Raw genomic sequence first — 12,176 nt, forward strand, 5'->3', positions numbered from 1 at the left:
CGGCGCAAGGCGTGTTCTTCAAAACGAAGGGGCCCAACATATTCTTGGAGCGATTCATGTGCCTTGGAGACTGGAATCGTGTGATGGGAGGTGGCCAGTGGATCTTCCGTAGTGCAGCAGTGGTGATGGAAGAATATGATGGCATATCTGATGTCAGGCAGTACAAGCTAGATAGAATTCCGGCTTGGGTGAGGATCGTGGGGATCCCCGAAGGATTGATGAAGAAGACGTCAGTAGCAGAAAAGATAGCGGCGAAAGTGGGAGTTCCTCCGTTCAGAGTGGTTGTTACCGAGGGGAGGCTGAATCCCTCGAAGTATCTGAGAGCAAGAGTCCACCTGAAGCTTGATACGCCACTTGTCCGGTTTGTACCGCTCACGCTTAGAGAGAGCAAGAAATACCCAGTGGAATATGAAAAACTCTCAGACTTCTGTGATCTTTGTGGCCTCTTGGGGCACCTGGTGTTGGAGTGCGGTGATGGCATTCACGGCTGATATCACAAGATGGTAGAATCAACAGTACAGCAGACCCAGCGGCCACTCCTCCCGCGGGTTTTGTTACTGATAAAGTTCTGCTTTTGGAGAATCCGAGCAATGCATGGATTGATAAAACGCAGATGAGCACCCCTCAGAAAGTCCATGATCACAAAAGATTAAAGGCAGTAGCAGAGGTACCAACTGATGTATCGGCGACCTCCTCCGGGGAGGGTCGCCGGGCGCAATGAAACTCATTAGTTGGAACTGTCGGGGACTCCTGGGTGACCCGGCAGTTAGATCGCTTCTGGATATCCAGAGGCGGCATAAGGCGGATGCGTTCTTCCTGTCTGAAACGCATCTGGATGAAGAGAAGGCAGAAGCTCTGATGAGAAGGATGGGGATGGATCACAAGATTGTAGCGCCAAGTCTTGATGGCAGGAAGGGGGGTTTGTTGCTAGTCTGGAAGAAGGAGGTGAGGATCTACTCCCGGACTACCACATTCCATTGCATTGATGTTTCGGTTGAGGAAAACGATGGAAAAATTTGGAGATTAACTGGTGTGTATGGGGAGCCTAGTTGGGATAATAAGGAGATAACATACCAGCTCTTGCGGGATCTCCATGCACAGTCCACCCTCCCGTGGGTGGCGATTGGAGATTTTAATGAAATCATGTATTCGTCAGAGAAGGAGGGGGGAGCGCCCAGACAGCAAGCCAGGATGCAATTATTCCAGGATGCGCTGAATGACTGTTCTCTGGGGGATATTGGATACAATGGCGACAAGTTTACCTTCTTCAGAGGAGGATTACGTGAACGGCTAGATCGAGCTGTGTCGAATGCAGAATGGATGGAGATGCATCCGTTTTGTGGCTTGAGTAATTTGGAGATGGGCAAATCTGACCACAGACCAATCTGTCTAGATACTGAACACTTGGCGGGAGTGGCAGCGGATCGGCCAATAAACAGGAGAAAGTTTGAAGCTCGTTGGCTAGCAGAAGAAGCAGTCGAAGAGATCGTCAAAACGACGTGGCTAAAGGCGGTCACTCATGGCCTTTGCCCTACTGCCAAGGATAAGCTAAATGCCGTTCATAAGGAACTGCATGAATGGGACAGAAAGGTTTTGAAGGGGCTGAGGAACAGGTTGAGAGCAGCTCAACAGGAGCTTGAGTTGCTCATGAAGTAGCTGTATAATGCAGAAGTAAACGCAAAACAGCAAGATCTCACAATGATGATTGAGAACCTCTTAGAGCAAGAGGAGATCTACTGGGCCCAGCGTGGTCACGCGAACTGGCTACGGCGTGGTGATCGCAATACTAAGTTTTTTAACCAGTTTGCCTCTGCTCGTAGACGCCGTAATTTAATTAAGAAGTTGAAAAGTAATAATAATTCTTGGGTTGAGGGTAATGATAACCTCAAACCATTGATTCTTGAGTATTTCAAGGGGTTTTTTCACTCAGAGTTTGGGATAATGGATGATGAGTTGTTGTCCACAGTTAAACCTGTGGTTACTGCACAGATGAATAACATGCTAACTGCTCCTTATACGAAGGAAGAGGTGAAGAAAGCTTTATTTCAAATCGGTGACATGAAGGCCCCGGGTCCCGATGGCCTCCATGCTATTTTCTTCAAGCGATTTTGGCACATTATAGGAGAGGAACTCACGAAGGAAGTGCTGGACGCTATCAACAACAAAAAGATTCCAGAAGGATGGAACTCAACAAATGTGGTGTTGATCCCGAAAGTTGATAGCCCCGAAATGATAACCCAATTCAGGCCTATAAGTTTATGTAACGTGGTTTATAAAGTTATATCGAAGATGCTAGCAAACAGACTGAAGAAGATCTTGCCCGAGGTAATTTCACCAACTCAGAGTGCGTTTGTACCAGGCAGATTAATAACTGACAACGTGCTAATTGCTTATGAATGCTTTCATACAATAAAGAAGAAATCCCATGGATCTAATGGGATATGTGCAGTTAAGCTGGATATGTTGAAAGCATATGACAGAGTTGAATGGGGATTTTTGCATGCAATGATGGCGAAGATGGGTTTTCATGAACAATGGATTGAGCTCATCATGGAGTGCGTGTCTTCAGTGAGCTACAGAGTTTGATTTAATGACACTGAAACAGAGGAGTTTTTTCCAGGCCGAGGCCTGAGGCAGGGGGACCCATTATCACCATATCTATTCTTGATCTGCTCAGAAGGACTCTCTAGTATGCTGGCTCATGAGGAAGAAACTGGTGGTTTGGAAGGAGTAAAAGTCTCCCGAAATGCACCATCTATCTCACACTTGCTGTTTGCAGATGATTGTTTGATCCTGATGAATGCAACAATTCAGAATGCAACAACACCGAAGAAAATTTTGGACATATACTGTGAATGTTCAGGGCAGCGAGTAAGTACCCCAAAGTCCAGTGTTTTTTTCAGTCCTAATACTAGAGTAAATGACAGGGAAAGTGTATGTGCTATGTTGGATATCCTCACTGAAGCCTTGTCAGACACATATCTTGGTCTACCAACAATTGTTGGTGTGGACCGAAGTGACTGTTTTCAGCACTTGGTGGACAGAGTATGCAAGAGGTTGAAAGGGTGGAAAGAAAAGATCCTCTCAATTCAGGGCAAGGAGATCCTGATTAAGGCAGTAGCACTATCAATCCCCTCATATGCTATGTCTGTATTCAAGCTGCCGAAAGGAATATGTAAGTCAATTACCGATGAAATATCGGGTTTTTGGTGGGGAGATGGAGAGGAAAAGAGGAAAATGCATTGGTTTACGTGGTGGAAAATGTGTGTACCAAAGAAAAGGGGTGGTATGGGGTTTAGAGACCTTCACAGCTTTAATCTTGCTATGTTAGCAAAGCAATGTTGGCGTCTACTCCAAAACCCTGATTCCCTGTGTGCAAGAGTTTTGAGCGCAAAATATTATCCAAGTGGAGATATATTGAAGGCTGGTCCAAAAAAGGGAGCTTCGTTTACTTGGCAAAGCATTGTCGAAGGAATAAATACTTTCAAGAGAGGATGCATCTGGCGGGTAGGATCTGGTTCACACATCAATCTGTGGGATGACCCTTGGATTCCCTCAAGTGCAAATAGGAAGTTGATCACACCCAGAGGTGGCATCATGTTAACAAAAGTTCAGGAGATAATTGATCCTCACACGGGACAATGGGATGAGGATCTCATTCAGCAAGTATTTTCGCCTGTTGATGTAAACAGAATCTTACGGATCCATCTTAATGTTGAAGTGGTGGAGGACTTTGTTGCTTGGCACCATACAAGGTCGGGGACGTTCTCGGTGAGATCGACATATCACATTGAATTTCAAAACCAGTATGGACGACACTTTAACCGGAATAGCCAAGGAAGTGCAAATGATCATGGGGTATGGAAAGAGTTGTGGAAGTTAAGGTTACCAGGGAAAGTTAAACATTTTGGATGGAAAGTGTTGAAGGGAGTGTTGCCTTGCTATGGGGTGCTGGCCAGCCGGCATATTCCACTAATGCCACAGTGCACGCTTTGTAATTGTGGATTGGAGGACATCCAACATTGCCTGTTCACATGCTCTCGAGCACATGCAATATGGGAAAAGTTGGGGTTATCGGCTGAGATCGACAAAGTTATCGTGCAGGATCGCTCGGGCTCAATGAACCTTGATGCTTTGCTCCAGATACATACGGAGGTAAATAACATCCCAACACCCGAATTCATTTTGGTGGCAATGTGGTTTATCTGGTGGCAAAGGAGACTGTATACGAGGGGGGAAACTACCCAAACGATAGAACAAACGGCCATCTCAATACAGGTTCTAGCCACTAATTTCGTCCGGGCTAATACTCCAAAATATGTTGTGCGCAAAAGGGACCAGGTATGGAAGAAACCAGATGTGGGAATGGTAAAGATAAATGTTGATGCATCCTTTACTATGGAGAATCTCTCAGGTTCTTGTGGAGTCATTGCACGCAATGATTAGGGTCAGTTCCTAGGCGCAGCCTCTCAGTTACTAGCACATGTTCCCAATGTAGAAGAAGCAGAGATGATTGCTATTCGGTGTGGACTAAATTTAGCTGCAAATTTGGGCTGTACCAAACTGGTGATCGAATCGGATAGCACAATGGCGCTGGAGGCAGTCTCGGATCCTAATGCATATATGGGACCTGCAGTTCCTATTATAGCTGAGTGCTCTCTAATGACAATGCAATTTGTTCATATCTCCTTTGTTCATTGTAGCAGAGAGGCCAACTCAGTAGCGGATGCATTAGCAAAACATTGTATTAGAGTTAAAAAATCTGAAGTATGGGAAAACATCCCTGACTTTATTCTTCATCTCTTTGTAAACGATTTGGCTATCATTTGATGAATAAAGTTATGGAGTTTCAAAAAAAAAAATCACGATGTGTGGTGTTGTGTCCGTGTCCGGTTTGGACACGAAAATAATCACCAGTCCGCATAGGATACAACACGACATATGTATAGGCTATGGACTAACCCTCTCTGGACTATATATATCGGTGTATGCGACCCTTGTAATCACCCAGATCGAAAGAAAGAAAACTCGCCGGAGGAAGCCAGCATATTCCGTGAAAGAGAAGGGCCTACCCCGATCCGCCGCCGTCACAACTCCTCTTGCTTAGTTCCCGGCCGGGGCGGATACATAGAACTCTCAGCTGGAGACGACCATGAACAAGGCCGCACGAGCAGGAGCGATGCTTTCCCTTCGCGGCCTCCCGGATGAGATCGTAATATGGGAGATCCTCGTCCGCCTAGCTCCCAAAGCCCTCCTTCGCTGCCGTGCCGTCTGCCGTGCCTGGCGCAGGGCCACCTCCACTCACGACTTTCTCCTCGCCCATCACGCCCGCCAGCCTATCCTTCCCCTACTTGAAAATGGCGATGAGTTAGACATCTTGGACCATCGGCCAACCCGGGCTACCGCGGACCAGTTTCAGTCCTTTGACATATGTGGCCAAAACTTCTTGAATTTGGGTGACGACTTCGCTTTCTTCAATCTGGTTGCCTCTTGCGATGGCATGCTCATCCTCTGCATCGACGGCACCAAGTTCTTCGTCTGCAATCCGACGACTCGTCAGTATGCTCGCCTGCCATTGTATCTCGGTCATAAATGGACGCTCCTAGGAATGTACCCTCACTCCCCTACCGGCGAGTACAGAGTACTTCTCTACTTGTCCAGCCCTGACGCAGACCATAAGCCGACACCTGGCAGTTACGTCTTGGCGCTGGGCTCCGGCCAGCCCCCAAGGCACATCGGATGGCCAGATGCGATTAATCTCGAATTGGATCCTCATGTGCTATTCCGTGGTAGCCTGTATTGGTACCCAACGGATGTTGAGAGCGAAAATAAAACGATATATGTGTTCAACACCACATCTGAGTCGGTCCGGGAGATGTGTTCTCCGGTTGTTACTGATTGCGCTAACCTGTTTGAGAAGGACGGCATGCTCGGCATGGCCATCGTTGATTATATGAAAACTGTTGATATATGGTTGTTGCAAGACTTCGAGAGGGAGGTTTGGACCTTCAATTGCCGGATTGAATTGCAGTGCGACAGGTGTGACAGCCGGTTGCCGTGGAAATTGGTGGTCGTGCCAGGGGATGATGAGCTGCTTGTGTTGATCAAATTTGGCGAGTGGCTATTTCATGTTGGCAAGGATGGCAAGTTGGTCGCCACTTTTCATCGCAAAAATGTCGATCCTATTCACTTTCAGCTCAAACAAACTCTTGTTCCACATACCTTCTTTCAAACATCGTAGAGTTATGTTGTGAGTGTTCCACCTATCATCTGAAGGCTCGTGCTTGGTGGCATGATTGTAATTTTTTATTTTATTTGTGCCAACTATTGTAACCCTGAGTCCTTTCTTGTGGGATTTATTCCCACTGACGCGGGAATATAATGAGGAATTTAGTTTGCCAAATAATAATAATAATTCAGAAGGCTGTTCAGTGCGCTCGTGCTTCTTAGCATCCTGGATGTTTTGTATCCTCACAAGAACATGAAAAGCGCGCCTCGCCTCATCCGTTCATCTCCGGAATAGTGTACTTTTGAAGGAAAATGTGTTAAGGAAATAATAATAGAATAATAAAATAAAAGAACTAACAAGCATCTTAGATTTTGGACGGTTTGAATGATGACGCCTTTCACGTAATGGTGGGGCATATTTGTTTACGAAAGAGTACTAGGCGCCGGTCAACCGGCCAAAACTTCTGCTGTTCACCGCGCGGCTATACGATTTAGTCTGCACACACCGTTGGATCGCATCTCTCCTCCATGCTTGCAACGTTTTCCGATCCATTTTCTTCCCCCAAATCCTCATGGCAGTTGCAGTCCCAGATGCGCAGCATGGTTGACCCCGCCTCTGCGGTTCGCGACTGTCCTCTCCGGCCACCGTCCACGTCTCCCGTGCCGCACATCGTCGAGGCTCACGGCAGCTCGCCGTCGCTGTTGCTTGTTGAAGCATCTCTATTGTGGATCGCTTCAAAACTTCTTCACCGGTCGCAACTCAGAATCTCGCTGCTGGTAGGTCGTCGTCTTCATTGATTGCAGCTCGTCGCTGTCGCGTCTCGCCGCCAAAAAAGAAGTCGATGCAACTCTGCATCAAATAAAACAAATGCCGGTTCCAGCAAATTGGGACAAGGTTCCACCACGACGCAGCCTCTCGTGTGCATCAAATACAAATGCCGGTCCCCGCAAAATTGGGACACGGTTCCATTAAAAAAGAACAATGATGCAGCACAAAAAACTCCCACAAAGAACAAAAATTCAGCAAGAAAAAGACAAATCAGAAAAATGGCCACCCCCCTCTTGCAGCTCCCGCGGTCTCCGGTTGCAGCTCTGGCCTACAAGGTTGCAGCTCCCCTGCGTCAAACGATGTTGGAAATTATGTTCAGTCTGCATTGCAATCACAAGGTCTCAGAATTTACACGACCTGAAAATGGAAGTCATTTATTACAATTGCCATGAACTGAATTAATCACTTTGACAATTCGTCAAAACAAAAAATAGTAGATATATTCAGAATATTAAAGCTCACACTGGAAGAGGGTTGGGAACTCTGTGGACTGATACATGGTTTCTCACTGCGAGAAACTTGCTTCTAGCTACAACCCTTGCGCTTGGGGTGCAACAGAATTTCCATCAGAACTTAAGAATAAGGAACATCCATAACACTTTTTTTCTTTACGCACCGACTCTTCTTTTAGGTCTCTTTGCTCATCATTCAGTAACTTCTCGAATGGTATTCATACAAGCCTTATGGATTGCTTCAAGTTCACTGATATTTTTCTTAAACTCTTCCTGATGCGGCCCCTCCCTCTTTGGTTTGAGGGGTGAATGCCCTAAAGGAGATTTCAGAAGAGATCCTTACAGATTATACATGTAGGGATTTGGACGTACTCTTCTGCGCTCTTCTCTTTGGCTTGGCCTTCATACTTGGCTTTCATGTGGACAGTTCTTCCCAGCTCTTGGGGACCATGTCCTCCCAATCTAGAAGAGATATGAGAATTTGATCGGGCGTAGCACTTGGGGAAGGTAACTTCCCACTGGAAGTCATGGTAGTGACGTCCTTTGATTCAGCTGGAATCAGAGCCTTATATATCATGTAGATGCATTTGGTCTAGAGACGAGGCATGAGGTGGATGCAACGTATTAGAAATCAGAATGAATTGGAAGATCGGGCTTTTCCTGAATCAACATTGCGGGAGATGACCCGTGGTATGTGTGGGTACACTCGTATCAGGGCTTACCTGCGGGCTGAAGTCAAAGTATGTTTTTGAAGGCAGCGTTCGAGTAACAGAAGAGTTGTTGGTGCATGGTACAAGAGCGGGTGGTCGTACCCCTGATCATACCGATATTGGTTCGTAAGCGCTTCCGGCAACAGAAGACATGCCGGTGCGTGACATGACCACACACGGTCGTACCAGCGCTCATACCAACTGGCGTCTAGCAGATCTCCTGCATAGAAGAGAAGATGAGGCATAGTACGACTGCAGTCGGTCGTATCATCACTCGTACCACCTACAAAACACATTCATTTGACTTATAAAAGGCGAGTATTAAATGTAAGAACTTTCTAAACACAACAAAATCTCTCCCTAATAATAAAGCACGGATTGACTCCGTGGGTTCACCATCACAATACGCTTTCTTTCTGTGAATTTACGCTTTCAGTTTGAATTTGCGTTGATCGATTTCGCTACAGCCCATCCAAAACGAAGAAACAGGCCAGCGACCCCATCCAGTTAAAACGTTGGTTTGGTCCGTCCGGCACCCTTATGGGCTCCGTGGGTTCACCATCACAATACGCTTTCTTTCTGTGAATTTACGCTTTCAGTTTGAATTTGCGTTGATCGATTTCGCTACAGCCCATCCAAAACGAAGAAACAGGCCAGCGACCCCATCTAGTTAAAACGTTGGTTTGGTCCGTCCGGCACCCCTATGGGCTCCGTGGATTCACCGTCACAATACGCTTTCTTTCTGTGAATTTACGCTTTCAGTTTGAATTTGCGTTGATCGATTTCGCTACAGCCCATCCAAAACGAAGAAACAGGCCAGCGACCCCATCCAGTTAAAACGTTGGTTTGGTCCGTCCGGCACCCCTATGGGCTCCGTGGGTTCACCGTCACAATACACTTTCTTTCTGTGAATTTACGCTTTCAGTTTGAATTTGCGTTGATCGATTTCGCTACAGCCCATCCAAAACGAAGAAACAGGCCAGCGACCCCATCCAGTTAAAACGTTGGTTTGGTCCGTCCGGCACCCCTATGGGCCGAGCTGGGCCTGGTCCTACTGTTTTGGAAAACAAAAAGAAGGTGCGGTATGGATATTCGAACCCACGACTAGCCCTTCTGTCTTAAGGACTACGGCCAAATAAGCTAGCTCTATTGATTGTTCAAATTAGAAGATTGACTTATATTTTTCTCAAAAAAAGAAGAAGATTGACTTATACTAATAGTCCCACCTCGCTTCCTTCCACTAAATCCTCCTAATTTATATATGTCTTCCAGGTTCCTGGGTCTTAAGGAGGTGTCTGAGGAATCAAGAGGATTTCAAACGATCTAGAGAGATACAAGCAGGGAAAAGGATCGTGTGGGAAGAAGAGAGACCGGCAAGAGGTGTAATTGACGAGGGAGAAGGACGGATGCGTGATTCTAGGAATCACATGTGCTAATTAACAAGGGAAAAGGAAGGCCTATTAACGAGGGAGGGAGGAGAAAGAGGAATCACGCTGATGGGGGCGTGGGCTTTCCTGAAGCAAGATTTGGGCAGCAGCCGCCACCATCTCTCCCTGAAGCAAGAGGTGGACAGGGTGAAGCAACAACATGTGGATGGGTGTGTGTTTACTGTTTACAGGCCGGCGGAGAAGTTTACTCATGGGAAACATAGAAAAGTTTTCTTACTGAGAATTGGCACGGGAAGATATGTGCATGCAGTTTTGGTACTATCTGTTTTAGACAAAGAGCATATATGTTGTCTACATGAAATGTTTGTGTTCAGATGAATGGTTAGATGGTTGATGCTCACATTATTTCTAGATTTATTTTAGAATTTCCGGCGATGTGTTTTTAGTGGGAGAGACGTTTTCATTGAAGACGAGACGTCTACGGTGACTTCGTAAATCTTAAGATGCTTGTAGGGGTAGGTGTGCATGTGTACGTTCATAGGATGAGCGCTTGCGTCTGTATTGTGTTAAAAAAATAGTGCAACAAGAAGCAATATAATCTTGTAAACCAAACAACTAACATTCTCCTAACAAAATTAAGATAGTAAAAACACATTTGCTTTCGAATATAAAAAAATTATAGAAATAATCCCACTTGGATCCATCACCACTCTTTCAGCTAAGGTAAAGAAAATTGAGGATACTAAGAATCATACCATCATGAACGGAGGTGGTGAACATGAAAGTCATCTGTGATGGTGAACATGAAAAGTGGCAATATCTGAGTAGACAATTTTTATTCCCAGTGCAACGCACAAGCACATTAAGTTAATGCATGCAAAGGTGTAAGTAGAACTTTTTTTTAAAAAAAAAGACACAGCATAGACGCCGACGCTCACAAACACGTACATGACGACGTAGAGGAGGTGATGTTTCTAAATTCATAACACTGCAGTTCCTAGACTTATTTTAGCAGTTTTTGATCATTAGTGGTATCCGGACCGTCGAGGACGTGAATGTTTAGGCTACACCTTCCAGGTTACTATCATAGGATTGTGGCGATCTGGCCATAGTCTGCAACAAACGAGACAGACTCTAGCTCTGGTGTTTGTTCTATGTTAAAGCACATGCGTTCCGTCAAAGAAAAAAAAATCCTTTCGGTGATAAATACTATCTTTTTTCTCCCGTTGCAACGCACGGGCATTTTTGCTAGTAATATTTATAGGGGTAAATCTTAGTGGGAACTCTAGGAGGAGGTGTCTTAGGCCATGTACATTCATACAGTTACCTCCTATTTTTTTGATTATCTTGAAGACGTCGATAGTCTTTAGTTCATCTACTTGGTAGCTATTAAGTCGTTGCCCATTGACTATCCACTAAGCCCATTTCCTCATCTTGGCTTAACGGCACCTGAGTTGCGTACCTCTTTAATTTCATATGAGTCTTCCCACTTTTATTTTAGAGTCAGTTACATCGATGGTGTTTAAACTTGGCACAATTGGTTACTTTTGTGTTAAGAACTTCTGACATAGATTAAACTGGTGCAGAAACTTGGCTCGGACGTGCAAATACAGTGCTAATCGCACTTGAATACGAAATTGATGCTGACTTGGCGCGCAAGCGTGGCGTGGGGCCTGTTTTTTTTGCGAAAACCCCCTCAACTTTTTTATTTCTCACAAAAAAACCCTTATCAACAGCGCAGATTCCATTTCATTTTGACTCTATGACACATGGGGCCTGCCTGTCAGTACGTGAAAATAAAAATGAAACAAACGGCCACGGGTCCCGAACCAAAGACCAACAGCTGGATAGTTAGCCGTCCAAGCCACTCCAACATTCATGTTGTAATGATAAATTCTGATAATAGTTTTTAATGTAGTATCAGGAGGACGCATGTTTTTTTGAGCAACCATCAGGAGGACGCATGTGGGACTTATATGAGCCGCAAATAGCGCGGCCCATTTTCCACACACTAGTTTTTTAATACATATGTAAAACGAAAGTAATAAAAATAAGGTTCAAATATTCACGTATTATAAATATTATTTACAAACAATGATTAGTAAATAAAAATATTGGAATATACACCCATGTACTCCCTTCTTTACAGAAGGAGTATTATGTAAAAATGTTTGGTAAATATGGATATTTAAATGTTTATTAAATGGATACAAAAAATTATACACTTGTAGTTTATATTTAAATTATACAAAATGATGAATACAAACGTTCGTGTGATATATTTTCCCTCATGATTTATATTCAGAAAAATACAATTGAAATATTAGCCACTAATGAATATTCATATGTAATTTTAAATTTTAAATTATGAACATTTATTTATACAAACATTGAGACACATGAGCTTTATTTTTCATTAATTTTCACATTACACTGACATATGGGACCCACCCCTCATAGAGGCGAAAAAATAAAATGCCAATTCAAGTTGTTTTTTGCAAAAAAAAGGCCACACGCCCTCCTCTCAGCCTTCCAATCACCGACAGTGGGCTCCATGCCACGCTGGCAT

At 44.7% G+C, this 12,176-nt stretch overlaps 2 protein-coding genes across 2 annotated transcripts; both read left to right on the forward strand.

Annotated features, from left to right (window-relative positions):
* Nucleotides 1-717: 717 nt before the first annotated feature.
* LOC147981635 (uncharacterized) lies at nucleotides 718-1,656 on the forward strand. The gene has a single exon (XM_087516022.1). The coding sequence runs from the start codon at nucleotides 718-720 to the stop codon at nucleotides 1,654-1,656; it is 939 nt and encodes a 312-aa protein (XP_087372148.1).
* Nucleotides 1,657-5,072: 3,416 nt separating this feature from the next.
* LOC147981636 (F-box protein At5g49610-like) lies at nucleotides 5,073-6,241 on the forward strand. The gene has a single exon (XM_087516023.1). It carries the CDS (start codon nucleotides 5,153-5,155, stop codon nucleotides 6,239-6,241), a length of 1,089 nt encoding a protein of 362 aa, XP_087372149.1. The 5' UTR covers nucleotides 5,073-5,152.
* The last annotated feature ends 5,935 nt before the right edge of the window (nucleotides 6,242-12,176 follow it).

Source organism: Triticum urartu, chromosome 3A, assembly GCF_056163025.1.
Source record: "Triticum urartu cultivar PI428250 chromosome 3A, HENAU_Tu73, whole genome shotgun sequence".
NCBI classification, from domain to species: domain Eukaryota; kingdom Viridiplantae; phylum Streptophyta; class Magnoliopsida; order Poales; family Poaceae; genus Triticum; species Triticum urartu.